Below are 18,043 nucleotides of genomic sequence, written 5' to 3'. Positions count from 1 at the left end.
TGACAGACTGAATCAATCTCCTACTCAGCTACTGAACCTCTGCTCCGTAAAATTTCGAACCTAATCTCCAGGTTAAAAGGTTTGTTGCATCCAAAGAATAAGGGAGAAAATGTGGATTGTAAACATAAGAGATTCTGCAGACGCTGAAAATCCAGAGGAACTCAGCAGGTCAGGTAGCATCTACAGAGAGTAATAAAGACTCGACGATATGAGCCAATCGGGCAAATATTAAGAATATAATTTAATGGGAACAAATTAGCCAAACTTTAGGGCGTATGCTACTAGCCGTCTTGAAGTCGCAACAGGTACACCATGATACCATAAAAAAACATGAATCTCGGATTTGGTATTTCTAGAAACAGTGGTCTACACCGTTGTGAAATGTGAAGCTATTTGGTTTTGGAATCATGAAACTCTTTGTGTATACGTCTAAATATTCGCAATACACGATGTTTCTGGAAATCAGAAACTTGGGGGCGTTTACTTTCTAATTCGTTTTGTTTTTACATTGAATGTTTAATACCTCCTCTCAGTTTGTTGTTCCAGTGACGTCGACAATAAAATGTCTATAAAATAGCTGAAAAAAGGAACAAAAATTTGTAGAGTTAATGTAAATAATTACAAAGGTCTGACCATGTAAAATTCAGCTAAACATGCGAACCTCAATGTTTCATAAAAATAATTATATTGTCATAGAAACAGAATTGTAAGATTCTGAAACTGCAAGATTGGTTGTTCAGGATTGATTTTGAGACTTCAGCAATGTCCACAGACTCGAGCACATGAGCGAAATAGAAGTCAGGCATTTCGTATTCCAAAGTTAGTGATTTATTGAATCACGATTACAATGACGTCACGATACAAAACAACTATTTCCCACCTGATGAAAGCTTTAAAGACCTATTTAAAGTTTAAAGACCGATTTAAACTTATTTTTATTTTAATAATATATTTTGCACAGTATACTTTTACCCCTGAGATTATCATACCCGCTGAATCAACCATTAATCCACCCATTAGAGTGCTGGCCAGGTGGTATGGTGGGAGAGCATACTTGACGCAGACAGACTATGCGCTGACTAGACATAGTCATAGTCATGACTATGGAACTATGCGCTGTATTAGTTATTCTGATATTTGGTAGTACGAAGTATGCTGTAGCTGGTCAAAACGTTCCGAGGTAGAGGTGAGAGGAATTGCCCCGGGAGTCTGTACCTGATCTTTATGCAATTGCCTGCATATTTCACTCCCACAGGTGAGGGCTTAATCTGGTGCGATTGCCCCCGTGGCTGTGTACCATGTCACCACACATTTTTTTTATATGGTCTGCATTCAAATCGCAGCCGCTTGCACAAAGTAATGAGGAATGGACCCAAATCTCAACAAGAAGTCAGCAAGGAAGATATTTAGCCAGAAAGGAATTAATAAAATATATAACAGATTTTCGTTCCATATCAATTAATATTTGCACTGCAGCTCACTTCAATATGCACTCCTCTAAACACAGTCCTGCAAGGTGGAGAAAATCATTATAGGGTGAGCATAGAAGCACTGTAATGCCGAATAAATAAACGAAGCTGTAAGATAATATATGCAAAACATGGCAAGAGGATGATTGACAGCTTAGGGGTAATCACCTCTCATTCAATTAAAATATGTACATTTTCACATGATTTGTTTTGCAGTAACTGTCCTTCGTACAAACTTGTCAGATTTTTTTAAAGGGACAGTATTATGCAATATTTTATTGTTAAGCGGCGGTAGCCTATTCCTGAAGTACATTTAATCGATTAATTCTTCTCCAGTATATCTCCAAATTGACTAGTCTGAAAACAACAAAAAAAGGCGATAAACGTTGACGTAAAACGCTCCCATACATAGAGAACTGTTTACGAATAGGTTGGAATACAAAAAAAGTCTTGTACTTTTAAGAACATCATCCGTCAGCCTGAATGTTTATATCTTACTCTGAATGCCATTGGAACATTGATCATACACTTTTATTCTTTCATTTGCTTTCGTCAGATTTCGATGCTATCGAGAGAGAAGTTCACACCTTGAGTTACTACACCCTTACTTCGTTGGTTAAAGCAGCACTTCTGGAATAAAAGGAGAACTCTTCATCAATGATTGTCCTCGGATGTTCCTACACTTGTTCACAGCAAACGGGAGCAGAACTGACACCAAAAGCGAATTCTGTAAGTTAAGGAGACTGCCAAATCAGACCCCTTACATAAATAACTCTAGGCAATGACAAAGTACATTTTCCAGTTTTGATAAAGAAAGAGTCACCAACCAGCAATCAAACTGGGATAGTTCAAAGAAAATATAGAAGCAAACGATTTGCAGCCAAATCCAGCCTTGAGGCTGTACTGTTTGCTATGATGCATAAGATTCCAGGAAAGAACATTGAAACTGGTCACTGTAAAAGAAAGCACTGTATTTGCCATCCATGTCCTTATAACCATTAAAATGTTGATATTTCATAAAAGGAAAAAACAGTTTCCAGTTATACAGGTGCGGACATGTATTTCCCACACAGATGGGAAATCTGGAAACATGACTCTTCACTTTTGTCCATAAATAAAGTCCCCCACTCTCCACGTCACCAATAATGGCCACATGCTCGTTCGCGGTTTTTCTCTGGTTTATTTGCTCTCCTAAGGCTGGCAGTATATCTCCAGCAGGCACCGGGAACATGGAGACAGGCTAAGGCTGTGATCTGAGATCTCTGCCACGACAGAAACCCACAACAATATAAGTCTGTTGGGCATGCTGGCTGGGCTGTCAGTTTTTAATTTGTGCATGACCTGTTGGCCGAAAAATGGGGATAGAAGTGGCAGAAAGTGGGACTGAAAGCTAGTATTATTGCTTTGACAGCTTCACTCATCTAGAAGTAATGCAAAATGCAATTTATATTTATACTCCCTGACCTCCGCTCCAAAAAGAAAGTATCTAATGAAGGGCCACGGAGGCAGAGGGAGTGCAGACTTAAGTTCAGCTGGAATTTGTCTACATTGTTGTTCTTCAACTGTTTAATTACAGTCGAAATGTAATTCAAACACCGAAGAGAGCAATGGAGCCTGAAGTCTTGCCATTGTCTTTTGGAGGCTTGTGTAGGACAGGAAGGAATACCGAGTCCTAGGGATATTCTGCAGGAAGTCTGTTCAAAATCTTTATTAGATAACTGTACAAGCAACACTCCTGGTGTTTGTTTTTTACCCGGAGACCCAGCCACTGAACTGTGTTGACTTTTCACCGTGGTACCAATGGCCAAACGTTAGATATTCTGGACCAGCGCCAAGCAAAAGGCTTGCGCCGACCCCAGAATACGAGCTATAAGCGTCTTTCAGATTTACACACACTGAGTATTGTCCACAGGGTATTGGATTGCTGCAGTCGCATACTTTTCTTTTATTCTTTCTTCCTTTTAATCCACAGACCCGTGGTTCGGCTGGCTTTATAATCCGGTGGCAAGTGTTGATGACATCACACGGTGCCCAGTGCCGGGAACATCCAGTTGCTTGCAACTGTCATTTAATGTTGCGAGCAAATGAAAAATGAATGTGAGACTCACTGGCTCCCAGAAGTGACCTTGGGTATTATTAGAATGACCTCCCCATCGGCTTGACCAGAAGACCTTTGATATCTGCATGAAGAAAATATACGAGTGAGATGCCTCGTCTACCAAATGAAAGAACAATAATCATCGGGAATAGCACAAATCTCACGCTAAGCTATAAGCTTAGTGCTATCAAACATTAAAATGTGATCAATGCACTCAACTTGCATCTCTTCCCGTTGCTTTAAGAATGTTGTTCTTTATTACGTCATGGGCTCATTAGTTTCATTTAAAAAGCCATGTATATCTTATGTATCGTCTCTGTCAGTTGGAAGTGAATCCGATGGTCGATAGAGTTTAACTCCTGTCAAAGAGCATTCTATTACAGGTTATGACAGGCTAGAGAGAGACAGGAAGAACTCAAGGAAAACAACAAGCGGAATCCCCCGTTTTTGTACTGTCCGTTTAGTAAGCAGTTCAAGCTTTACTGATGATCTAAAAATATAAGTAATCAGAATTCCTTGATGTAATCAGCTTTTCTCCACTCAATCACGCAGTGTATCCTATCCCTAAACAAATTCTAAACACTACCCTGCTTTAATCAGCTCACACACTCGAAGCACGCTCCATGACTAATACGATATCCTCAAAACAAATTAATGAGGACTGATTACGGGAAAGAAGGTTAGCTCCCGGCTCTGTTTTCACCCCCCTGCATCGTTCATCTTTCTCCGTCAGTCTTCTTTTCCTCCCTCTTCTTCACATTTCATCCTTTATCTTTCCCCCTCTTTTCCCGATTCCACCTCCCGTCTGCTGGTCTTTTTCAATTGATCCCCACCCCACTCTACACATTTGTACCCTTCTCCTTCCCTCAGCCAGAATAACTGTGACCTAAACCCATTTAAAGAGGGAATGTTACACATTCGTCACTTTGTTTCTCTTTCAAATGAACGTTCACATCAACTAATAAAAATGAATTTGGCGTGTTCCTGTATGTTGTCAACACAGAACTCTCCGGTTACATAATGTACCTGTCCGGTATATTTCCCATAAGCCAATTAGTGCAAGAAACATTCAGCGGATATTCAACTTTATCTACAATCTCTATCAACTCTGTCTAGCGGAACAGTCCACGAGATAACGTTTTGATATAGCCTGGTTATAATTTCAAAAATTAGAACACCCTCCAGTAAAAAACCTAATTTAATTAAATCCTAAAAACTAATCACATGAAAAGGGCGTTGTATACAAACATATAATATATTGGACGAAAATGCAATACCTTATTCTTCCGTACTCGCAAACCCTCCCTACACTAAGTAAGCTGCCCATTTCATTTCCAAGCAATTGTGAAATTAATAGCAATATTGCCATGCGCATGTATGAACAGAGGAGTACATGAGTTGAGCTAAGGTCTTTCCCTCAAACACTACCGTCAAAAATGATAAAACGCGTTCATTCCAAACGGACTCCTGATACAGCGAGGTTGGGAATATACTGCATGATATGTTATTAGAACGGAGAGAAAGATATTTCAAAGGCTGTCGATTTTCCCAATGACCTTTCCATGAAAAAATTGCTACCTAAATTAAAAAGAAATGATTATTTTGCAGCACAACTTCAAGCTTCACGGGAAAATGGCAAAACTAGCAGATCTTCATATTTCAGAAAAAAGAACCGTTTACGGCTGAAGGCCATTGTCATTGTAAAATGTATCACCTAATTTCTAAGGCGATTAACGACTGAACCAAAGGAAGGAACGTAAATTGTTACAAAAAATTTACATTAATCGGAATTAAATTGATGCCTCCCTTTTTTATCTGATATTATCAATAAACGTTGTTACGTAGAGAATTTCTGAGGTTTGTCTGGAGGAAATATATGCTGCGAATAATATCAAAATATGCACAATAGAAAGAATCACAGCAACAGCCCAATTTTTTAAAATGTCCTTTCAAAGATGATCCGATAAAATAAAACTTAATAGTGAACAGAGTTTCGCATTAAAATAAGCAATGGCCTATTTTCACTGGATATTTGTTCAGGTAACAGCAGCATTATACACAGTATGAAATTATAGTCCCATTCCCCCTCCTGAATATTGCCTACGGAGAATAAAAAAAAGAAAACACAGAGACAAATGGAAATTAAATATGTCTGACTGAAAGGGTGAACAACACACGATGGTTGGCTGAACACACTCTTGATTTTCTGCATTCTCATATATTAACTGGGAACCCTAAGTCTATTTCGTGCATGGAACAGAGCAAAAGTAATGGGGGTTTGCTCAGTCGGAATGAAAGTGATATATCCTTTGGGGAAAGTGGGAGCTTGAATTGCTCATTTTCCATTGGACCTTGTGAGCTCTTTGGGCCAGAGGTAGAGCCGATAATGGGTGATCATGCTGAGCTCTTAAAATAGTTGCAATAATTAACAACTATAATAAAACGAGCTAAATCTAAAGTTCGGGGCAGCTGCATCCTTGAGAGTAAACTGCAACAGGACAAAATACATTGTTCTGGAAGTACACGCCTGGGCCCATCTAATGAGAAAATTTCTGTGGACTCCTCGTTTGGTGATAGAGGGCAATTATTCTTTTCTCCAAAATAACTTTGTTCCTCTGCTGGATTCTTCTTTCCACCAATAAAATAACTTATTCAATCAGTTGTTGCTTGTCAGGAACCCACCCAGCCACTAAGAAAAAGGAGGCACGTTTCTTGCACTTTCTATTCATCACCCGCACAGCAACACCAAGCATTGTTGGCCTGTGAAAATACAATAATTTATATGTGTTTAGAACAATAACTATATAGTTTTTTACACGGGAATGCAAGAGAAAAATCAAGCAAGAACCAAGAGCCGGTTATAGCGAGAGATGATACTGATCATTGCGTATCTGTTTTCCTGTGTTCTTTTAAATATGCAATGATATAATAACAAGGGAGTAAATCATTGCGTGATAAATATACAGTATATGGCACAAATTTCCATTACCTGTTAAGCTTTACAGCAAATAACTACCTTTCCCCCTGTGATTGATTCCACTATAACATTCAGTGTAGAATTGCTTAATTTTGGTTACCTACTGAGGAACGATCACCTTCCTGTTTTAAAAATGCGAAAGAGATGTGTATAACTGCATTTCGTGTAAAATTATACACCGCTGATTTCAGTATCACTGACTCTTGCACTTTTCTGCCTGAAACCACTACGTGTTTTTCAATTGAAACAGTTTGAAACGTTTTCCCTGAGGTTTAAGGTTATCAGGCAGAATTTTGTAAAATCGAAACCTGTTTTCCTTCGTTCAATTCGTGGCTGAGAAAACAACCCTTTCGGCTACAAAACAGAAATAGTTCAAGGAGATTGATGTCAATGTTTGCCGCGACTTTTTAGAACAGACGCAAAAGGTAACATATAGTAGGATTACTCAGAGGAAGTTCTTGAGGACATTCGAATTATGGACCGCAGGACTTTACTATAATTAACGCAACATCTAATTATTTTATATCATTGGAAGTTCACTCAAAATGCCACTCATATTGAGTATTGAAACCCTTCAGCTGGTTTCAGTTCATGAGATGACTACTAATAAAAGTCACACGTAATAAGCAAATGTTTCTGACACAAGGTACAGGAGGATGTTGAGAACATTTTCAGTCTGACGCCTATTTCTAACCTCTTTCCACTTACAAAGTTTTAAACAATTCACCATGAAGATTTTTGTTCCAGCGATTATTTCTTTAACCGGGATTTCAGGTGAAAAGTCAAGCAACATCATTACAGTCATCCTCAAGTATTTTTACATTCTTTAAGCGTGATCTATGGATTTTTACACTTTTAACGCAGTGAATATATAACCAGAAACATTAACGGCTTTATTTGGAATTACATTAAACAGAAACAGTTACATTAAACCTCAAATGCCAGATGACAAAAGTAACAGTTTGAATAACTATCCACTGGCCCCCTCCGTTGAGATCAAAGGAAAATAAATTTATCAATAAACTTATCTTAGTTGGTATATTAACATATAGTATCTGCAAACTCTATAATGGAGCCTAAACATCAGGAAGCCACTGACCACCCGACCAACTCTGCTGCATCTCTATCAGAGCCGTTTCATCTTCTTTAGCGAACTTGACAAAATAGAAGAAATATGACATGTGAATTATTAAACAGAACCCATTTGACTTTTAACCCTGCTGTTTTCAGGAAGCTAAGTTTCCGGTATATTTATCTTGATATACATTACAGGGTCTGTGCGGGCTGTTGGGTTGAAAAATACAGAGGCTGAACGAAATGCCAGAGCTCGAGTGAAGGTCTGTATGAAAAACCGGGCCATTTGTCACAGAAGATCGTCAATAAATTAGATAGAATGATAGAAAGAGGGGCGCAAATGGATGCGAAGGACCAGACACCAAGCGCCCTACGACTGATTAAAGCTGGTGCAACAGGCAACTAACTGCTCCAGTAAAGACTAGTTCTGTTAACTGTGCAAGATCATTGGGTGCACTTGCAGTGTCCTAACAGGTGTTATGCCTTACGATACGGATTGATTTGAATGTTATACAAAGCAAATCGAGAATTTACTCTACTAATGCCAACGGTAGATTTAATTTTGTTTCCAAATAGTAAATACCATTCACGATGGCAAATCAATCGAGATGAACAGATATCTAAAATAGATAAAAATTGACAGTATAATCTCAGTTAAACTATTAAAATAATGTTAACACTAATTAATATCGAAAGGAAAATGCTTCTATGCTCATCAAGAACTACAAATCAGATTCTACACTTCCTATTCCGATTAACCGAAACTTTCTAATTTCACAATAAGTATACAGTAGGATAACCACAAATTAATTGTGTTGCTTCATGTGCATCATTAAAACTGTCTCTCTTTCTGTCCGCCTATCTATCTATCCACCTGTTTGTCCATCTTCCTGACTCTCCGCCCTCTCTCTCTCTATCAGTCTATCTGACTCTCCATCTATCGATCGATCTATCTTTCAGAATATATGGTGACCTACTGTCGCAAAATAATTATCGCATTACTTATTCATACTCGCTGCAATATTTCTATTTGCATTCACAATTAATGTTATTTTTTCAATAGTTCTTTTTTTTTTTACGTGGAAGCCGCTGAAATATATATAGAGATATAACAGGTACTTGTTGGACAGGTGCATTGATTAGCAGGATCTCGGCATTCACTGACGTGGCAAAATTTTCCTTATTTACCCGGAACACGCGATCGAGATGTTTTTTTTTCTTAACAATAAAAAACAGTTTAATGGTATTATTGATGCGAAAACACAAAATTAGCAACTGGGCGTACAGAGAAATATTCCAAGTAATTGAATAACTAAAATCTGGGTGATAGAGCAGTCAAAAGTGGCTGTGGTGACAGGGGAGCTATGAGGCAAGTGATGGATACTATTGTCCTAATTTGACCCTCCATTAACACCAGTTCTCAGCAGCTGTATTATGTCAGAATTCCCATCGACATACAGAGGTTGTCACTAATTTTCTCAGCACATTCAGTTTTCGAAGCAGCGCTCAATCCTATCTCAAATAAATGGGTGGAGAATATGACCCAAAACTGCTCTCCAATCCGAGCACCCTTTCACTGACTCCAAAATGCATTGTTGTGTAGGTGCCAGTAATTTGGTCCTTATCTCTAAAATGTTTATGCAGCTCCGTCCATTAATACTGGAAATGTTATTAATATTAATTAACAAATAAAACGAACCATTTTGGTCTCACTGAATAGCCTCATCTTCTAATTGGACTTAAAGGAAGAAAAAAAGTTGACCTACTAGTGACAGACACAGGTTTGAGGGTGACATTTTATTGTGTAGCACCATGTGAAAGAAATAAAAAGGGGACCCGTCAATTTAATGCAAGGACCAAAAGTGCATATTGTTGCTAAGAGACAGGGATGCCGCTGAACTTCCATCAGAAGCTCTGCTCCGACCTTATGCAAATGGAACTGCAAACTCTTTGTGGATGGCAGCGAATTCCACCCACAATGTCAGGAATACCTGGCAGAGGCTTTTATTCAAATGTTCAGTAAAAACACACAAGATGCGACAAAGCATGACACATTCGGCATTGTGGAGGGAAAGGCAGAGGAGAGAGAGAGAGAGAGAGAGAGAGAGAGAGAGAGAGAGAGAGAGAGAGAGAGAGAGAGAGGAGAGAGAGAGAGAGAGAGAGAGAGAGAGAGAGAGAGAGATGAGAGAGGGAGAGGGGAGAGAGGAGAACTGAGAGTGAAGGAGAGAGGAGAGGGAGAGAGAGAACTGAGGAGAAGGAGGAGGGAGAGGGAGAGAGAGAGAGGTGAGAGGAGAGAGGGAGAGGGGATGAGGAGAGAGGGAGAGGGAGAGAGAGAGAGAGAGAGAGAGAGAGAGAGAGAGAGAGAGAGAGAGAGAGAGAGAGAGAGAGAGGGGAAGGGTGAGGGGGAGAGAGAGAGGGGGTAAGGGTAAGGGGAGAGATAGAGAAAGAGAGAGAGAGAACTGAGAGTGAAGGAGAGAGGGAGAGAGTGAAAAAGGGAGAGAGAGAGGAGAGAGAGAGAAGGGTGAGAGAAAGAGAGGGGAAGGGTAAGGGGGAGAGAGAGCGAGAGAGAGAGAGAGAGAGAGAGAGAGAGAGAGAGAGAGAGAGAGAGAGAGAGAGAGAGAGGAGAGAGAGAGAGAGAGAGACTCCAAAATTGCCATCAATCTATCCACCGGAGCTGTCATTTTCCCTCTTCAGTCTCACAGAAGATTGGTCCAAAATACTAAAGTGCTTCTCTTTACATCCGTAAATGGACTATTAAGACAGATTAATGAAACTTGCCAATCTACCAGCTATGTGCACTATGGCAGGCGGAAAGGAATCCAAGGAATGGGTTAGATTCTATCATTCCAAAGTGCTCCTGAAAATATCTGGACGGACAGAGAACAAAATTAAAGTCAACTTAGTGAAAAAAAAAGCACAATTCATGGTCATTAGGCTGCTGGAAAATTTCTACTATATTTGAAAATGCAAGGAATTAAATTCGTTGTTTATTTGCGAATGTAATTTGTGAGAGCAAAAAATAAGTAAACAGTAATAGCTGATAGTTGATTCTATTTTATCACGCACATGACATTACAATTTTTTTTCAAGAAACAATGCAAAAATGATTTATTTTATGAAGGTGGAAATCTCACCGACAGTGACTGTACAGATCACAAATTTTCAATCAAAGTTAATGCGTTTGAAGTAGCAGCGAAAATAGTAACTAAATGTAATTGTAATTCGCATGTGCAGAGCAACAGAAATTAAAGTTAATAAAATTAAAAATGCCAGAATAGTATTGCTCCCGTGAATTAATTTACTGAAATAATGTTTCAAATAATTTCATAACCACTTAAGCTGATTATTTGAAGTTGCAGAAAGTAGAAACACGTTGTTTCTCATTGTGTTGTACAAGTTAAATATTTCTTTTTAAGTGTATAAAATATAATTTTAACCGGGTCCTGTAATGGCTAGTGTATTGTTTCAGTATTTTATTTAATGTTAATACTATTTAAATAGCCCAAAGGAATAAAAACAAAAAAGTGAAATACTTAATTATTTATTTATTATCACCTTCAATAAATAAGTTCGTTTGGAATTTAGCAAGGTATTTAAGCTAATAACATTAAACACGTATTTTCAGTTGTTGTGCGCATTATAGGCAATGGAGGCTCACTCTCAAATAAAAATCCAATCCGGAACTGTGTTCACATTTTGAACGACTGGCAGTAATATGAAGGCTTTATTACTAAAAGCGGACGCACTGTTGTAATATTACAGCAAAATTCTTAACATTTAAAGCCGGTTAATACAGTCAACTTCGTAGCAAAAATATGAAGCTATCAAAAGCAAACATTCCCGTATTTGATAATCGAAATACAAATTCTAGAAATCTTATATTACGATATTCCTACAGTTATCAGTGTTGTTGCGCTCCCCAGTCATAACACCTAAGGTGATTTTGTTTTTAGATTACAAAGATAGCGAATAGTTTTAAAATATGTAATGGGCGGCACCCTTTTATTCCATTTATGTTATTTCTCTATAGAAGTGCCGGTGTGTTTATTTGAATTTTCTAATGACAAAATATGGATAACTGTAAAATAATCAATATATCAATTTCCAGAAGATCTCCATTGATTTCCCACTCTTCGCTTATCTACATCCCAACATTTCAGCATTTACGATCTGAATAAAATGTTTATATTGCTTTGCGAAACACATTTGTGCTCCATGTACTAACAGTTGGAAATCAACGAAGTCATTTCTTCCTAACTCAGAAGAATGCCTGTACGCCGCACAATTTGCCCCGTGGTAAATGTAAAAGTTAAACCAAGTACGGTGGTTTGACACACATCAAGTGAAAATTGCATTGTAGAAGTTATATAGGGATGGAAAGAAAACGATTATATTTCCAATACTGTAAAATATGAGGAAACTAAAATCAGAATTGTTCCACTTTGTTTCACAATACTGTTTGAAACAGCAGTTAAATTACTTTGAAATTGCAATTGAAATTGTGGCAAAATTTCCAAATAGCATACAATTTTCATAACGTGTATAATAAGATGGATATTTAAACAACCATTTCGTCCGTCCAATACGGGTTTTAATGGGACATTCAAGTATACTGTAAATATTAATGGGATTTGAAATGATTTGGTTTCTGATAACAGCGCATGTAACAACTGACAGTAATACATACTGAACATGTGGCAGCCCTGGGGCAGGACGGTCCGCGCACTTGTCTTTCCCACTTCATTACATGATTTCAAAAACTTTCGCTATCATTTTATTTCAGATAATAAAGTTCATGGGTCAGCCAAGACAGCACCCATGACCTACGAATACAAATGCCGAATGGGCCTCACTGGAATCCCTTAGTAACTCCCTTACAGGTACATTGCATAACGTTGCTCCCAAATATGGAAGTAAATCAGGCTATTTCCTTTTTCTCTTCACTCTACCACTCTATATTTATCTTGCTGATTGACTGATCAAGGACAGTGGCTGCCAAATTCAGAGACATTACAGTAGTGCTCAGTTATGGACATCGTTTGATTCAGCTATGAGTTTTGTTCCATAATCTGAGGCAGCGACCGTCTATGGAAGCCAGTCTCCTAGGTCACACCAACCAGGGCATCGTACGGATAAAGGTGTTCCTAACATTATGGAACTTAATAATTTATAACCATTGCATTATTAAGTTACTACCTGTTAAGTCAATGTTTTCAGTACTAAAACTTCTCTGCTACTGAAAGAAATTCTTGAGCCTAGAGTCTCAATAAAAATCTAACAAAATTAATGAAAGGAAGACAACACACGTAATAGCAAAATTACATTGTTCCAACATTGTCAATTTCCAGATAGGGGAGAATAAACACTTGATTGCCGTCAGCATCCTTTTTACCTTGTGTTATTGTTAAATATACGTGCATACGCTTTTTGTTCGGTCTGTCGAGAAAATTAAATTGACAAGTGTTCGTTAAACCAAACGAGTAGATCACTGTCCAATTACATGCCATAAGCCTGAAGAAACCAAATGGAAATCTTTCTTAACAATGTATACAGTACTTGAATTGTTTTATTTTGAAGTTCGTTTGCATAATGCATTAGGACTATCATAATTCTATTTTACAGGGCACTACTTCTTATCGAGATAAGTGTGGTTTAGCAAAATGGAGCATTTCCGCATAATCACAGTTTTAAAGACGGTTACAGATATGATTGTCTGTTTCATAGACTTGCTGATTGAACTATTATTAACTATATTTCAAATGTAAATGTGGTACAATAGCGCTTCAACAACCAGCGTACCATTCGTAGACTTGAGGGATTAATGCTAGACTGTTGATTGGGTTTACCTATACTTGCAACACGCGATCGTCAGCCCTTATTCTCAGTTAGTAGAGAACTAACGCTGCAAGGTGCTTTTTTTCATGAAGTCAAAGTTTAATTTATTGTCGTATGTATAAGTACATGCATGCACAGGTGTAATGAAAAACGTAGTTACAGTAGATAAGCAGCATTCTCAAGAAAACGTACATTTAACATAAGTTGTACACATTTATAAAAGAAAGAACAGATTTCGACAATATAAAAGTCCATTGTAATGCTAAGTGGCCAAAAGTGGTCATTGTACTGCTGTACTGTGTTAATGCAGATTAACGTTATGCAAGTTGGTTCAAGAACCGAATGGTTGAAGGGTTCTTGAAACTGGCGGTGTGTGGGATTCCAGGTTTCTATACCACTTACTAGGTGGCAGATGCGATGGTACATTTGCCCATTGCCTTAGTAGTATTGGGCCCATCGTGTCCCATCTCTAGAATAATGAAACATTTATTTGCATAGAATGCCCAATTAAGGCTGGGTAGTACTAACGCATTGTTTGCTACTGGCATAATTATTATTTCACATCTATTAAACATTTCCAGATTTCTTTACTTTCTTCCGGCATAATTAATGCCCCCCACCGCCATAGTATAGCTAAAAAGTACCAAAACATTTGGGGTGCGGGATAATGAATCGCTGTCATTTCCGGCAAGTATTACACATTGATCCGTATCAAAAATCATTACCTCTTTAATTAATATATTCATAAAAAGAAAAAAATGCATATCTATTGATTTCACAGCAAAATATTTCATTTATATATTTAACTGTAACGGCAAACACATGGATTATGAATTAAATATTAATAAGGGGAAAAAAAGACAATCTCCTAAGGTTAAAACAATATAACCGGTGTCATTGCTGATTTAGATCTGGAATGGGAGCATAAATCAAACTGATGTCATGACCTCATTGAGTAGAGACAGGACTAAGCACCACATACCATTTTATGGCTTAATACTAATGACATAACTCCAGGACAGTTAAATTATATTCCATTCAGTTTTCCGGTTAATGCAAACTACAAACCATGGATGTGATTCCTTCTCAAAGAGTCTGTCTTGGTGATAATTATAAAATCTCTTGGACTTTCATTAACGAAAGGCAGACTGAATTACTAGACGGCGGACTATTGTAAACATTCGGTAAGCAATTTAACCCTTTCTCTGCGATTACAATTAATGTCTTTGGCCATTCCATAGCGGTTAGTCTTGAACCCGCTTGGAACTGTTTCAACCCAATCTTGTTTGCAAAAAGTCAAGGGGCAATCATCACAGGATAACAAATTCACTCCCATGTTATTTAAATGATCCTCTCAGATAAGGTGCATAATTATGACCCATTTTCCAAATCTATATTTGGAACTGTCTCAAACAAATGATTGCTGAGACAATTATGAGTCACGTTCATTGCTACAGTACTGATAGATGAACTAAAGAGGCACAGGATGTTAGCAGCACCGTGAGACCTTACTTTCAAAATCTCGCAAAGACTGTGACGCATCCGTTGGATGTCCCGTTATCTCGCAAATCCGTAGGCATCACTTGATCACTGTGGTGCTGCTCTAAGCTCCCCATTAGTGCACCCACCTCTTCACTGTCACCACCACATCATACTTCCCATTCACCATCTCGCAATCTCGGTTGACAGTGACACGCAAGGAACTTTATGATGCCTTTATCAACACGGCACAATCTGCTGTAGATCATAGCAATCAATGTGTTGCATTCTATAGAAAGATTTTCTTTCTCTCGCCAAGTTATTCTATAGATCAATAGTTATCGGAAGCCAATGTATTTCCGCATTCTCATACTCACTGTGATCCGTTCTTTGGCTGATAGCGTCGTGCACAACCGTTAAGGTACTACAACTAACTCACAGACCTGCTGTTTGCCTTTCGATGTGTTTTTTTTTGTGTGTGTGGCAAAAATGTTTGAAAGGCTCCAGAAGGTCCATCAGTTCACCCGGGAAACATATCTATCAGCCTAAGTACACAGAGCTCAGAGAGGGCGTCATGGCATATATAATATTGACAATGACTCAGTGCAGATTGGGTGCAAAGTCGTACCAAGGTGAACAAAAGGGTAGCACTGGATCTGACACAGTCAGATAGGTCAACAAAAGTCGTAAGATACAGTGATAACATTAGCTTGATATTTTCAATTATAATTTTGAGTTAAAGAAAGAGGGCAACATATGTAATCAGCACTTTATCTGCTAATAAGAAAGGCAGGGGCAGTTTTAGTCAGATTTTGGCCTTATTTGCACATTTTGTATTTACATTTGCACATTTTTACATTACGAATCAGAACACTGTATTTGGTTGTGATAAACTGCACTATGAAGAACAAACAAGGTCCCTAAGGGTATAAGGGCAAGGTGTTGGAATGATTATCTCTAAGTTAAAGTAGCATTGAAACATATCTAGGAGGATATCAGCATCTTCTGTAAGTAAAATCATTTTAATAACAAAGTTCAATTGGCTTTGAATCAAACTGACTTCATCTATGCACAATAGTAAATCACATGCCTTTGAAAAGGTAATTTGAACTAAAGATGAACTCAGATACTTGTGCCTGGAGTTACTGCTGATGACACTTGTGAGCAATAATGCAGCAATGTTGGCAATTGACGGTGTACAATTGTCACTGGCAGAAATATTTTTTTTATAAGATCTGAAAGTGCAAAGGTAAAATTTATTCAAAATAGTTAAAGTAAATCTGAGATTAAACTATTAAAATGCCCCACCCCCATTTATATCCAAATCAAAATCAGGTTTAATATCATTGACATATACATTGCAATACATAATAATAAAAACTATAAATTACAAACAGTATATATAAAAAATAAACTAAGTTAAATTAGTGCAGAAAGAGAGGGCAAACAAAAAAAAACTGAGGTTGTGTTCATGGGTTCATTGTCCATTCAGGAATCTGGTGGCAGAAGGGAAGAAGCTGTTTCTGGAACAGTGAGTGTCTGTTTTCAGGTTCCTGTACCTCTTCCTTGATGTAGCAACAAAGAGAGGGTATGTCCTGGATGATGGGTCCTTAATGATAACTGCTGCCTTTTTGAGGCATCGCCTTTTGAAGGTGTACTGGAAGTTGGGGAGGCTATTGCTCATGATGGAGCTGGCACTGATTACAATTTTCTGTAGCTCTTTTTGGTCCCATACAGTGCACCTACCCCATACCAGACAGTGATGCAACCAGTTACAACAACGTCCATGGCACATCAGTAAAAAATAGTAAGTGTCTTTGGTGACATATTAATTCTCCTCAGGTTGCTAATGAAGCATAGCCACTGTTATGCTTTCTTTGTAATTGCATCAATATGCTTGATCCAGGATTGATCCTTAGTGATGTCAACACCCAGAAACTTGAAAATGCTCCTTCTTTTCACTTCTGAGCTCTTGATAAGGACTGGTGTGCTTTCCCTCATCTTCCTGAGGTCCACAATCAATTCTTTGGACTTACTGACCTTGAGCGCAAGGCATTTGCAGCAACACCACTCAAGCAGCTGATCTATGTCGATCCTGTTCATCAACTTGTCACCATCTGAAATTCTGCCAGCAATAGCTGTGCCACTGGCAAATTTATAGTTGCCATTTATGCTGTGGCCTGCCACACATTCGTCCCCTTGTTTGTCCATAATAGATGCATGTCTGCTTGTAATAGCTGCATTTGTTTTATGAGCATAAACTAAGGAGAACAAGATTCTCTGATAAGGAGTGATGAGCAGCTTCCAGAATCTTATTTAGTCCTCTGCTGTGAGACTAGTCACTGTCAGTGCAGTACCATGTAAGAGCTCAATCCCAAGCATTGAGCTTTGTTATTGACTGATCGCCAAAGTGGACCTTCCAACTTATTCAAAAGCAAAGACAACTTAATGTTTAAAAAGACATATACAAAAAAGACCACCAAAAACAAGACCACCAAACCTTCCTCAAGACATGTGAAGAATGATAACATAAGCAAAGAGACATAAACAGAAACAGAGTCATAATTTGCTGGGTTCCCTATGAATATCATCAACTTTTGGTTCTGACTGTAAAAGACCCCTTTCAAAGTCACTTTATATTTTGTATGCTTTGCTAACATTAGGAGCTATTGCACATAATTGTCTCTGTGTTAAGAATTATGTTTGAAGTAAATATCAATTTGGCACAAAGGCCTATTAATTATAGACTAATCAGTCCTACATAGATTACCTAATGCATTAATTGGGGATAAGACAGAGCACCAAAACTCAGTGATCTTCTCTCACAACACAGATAAACAAATATTTTCCTGACATAATGAAATGATGAAGTCAAATGCAGGTAATGTTCAGAGTTAATAGCATTGTTTTTATGATCAAAGTTACGACTGACTTTTCATTATCTAAAGTAATGGCAGAAGGGCCTCCAGAGATAATGTAAAAATGGTATTGTGCCAAGTAGTGCAATAAACATTTCAACAGCCTGAAAATATTGGAATTTCTAACATTTAAGTTGTCAGACAGACTCTTCAGCATGATTCTGGGAAACTAATTAAAAAAGTAGGAATAGAT

At 38.0% G+C, this 18,043-nt stretch overlaps 1 protein-coding gene across 1 annotated transcript in view; it reads left to right on the top strand.

Annotated features, from left to right (window-relative positions):
• The window catches only part of nr2f2 (nuclear receptor subfamily 2, group F, member 2), a 44,894-nt gene extending 39,478 nt beyond the window's left edge, over positions 1 to 5,416 (top strand). The window contains exons 4-5 of the mRNA XM_073033056.1: positions 2,026 to 2,198; positions 3,442 to 5,416. Coding sequence (XP_072889157.1) covers positions 2,026 to 2,061 — 36 coding nt within the window. The 3' untranslated portion in view covers positions 2,062 to 2,198; positions 3,442 to 5,416. The remainder of the gene's footprint in view (positions 1 to 2,025; positions 2,199 to 3,441) is intronic.
• The last annotated feature ends 12,627 nt before the right edge of the window (positions 5,417 to 18,043 follow it).

The sequence above is a fragment of the Hemitrygon akajei genome, chromosome 30 (assembly GCF_048418815.1).
Source record: "Hemitrygon akajei chromosome 30, sHemAka1.3, whole genome shotgun sequence".
NCBI classification, from domain to species: Eukaryota; Metazoa; Chordata; class Chondrichthyes; order Myliobatiformes; family Dasyatidae; genus Hemitrygon; species Hemitrygon akajei.
The sequence above is the reverse complement of the archived record's forward strand: the minus strand, read 5'-3'. Positions and strand labels throughout refer to the sequence as shown.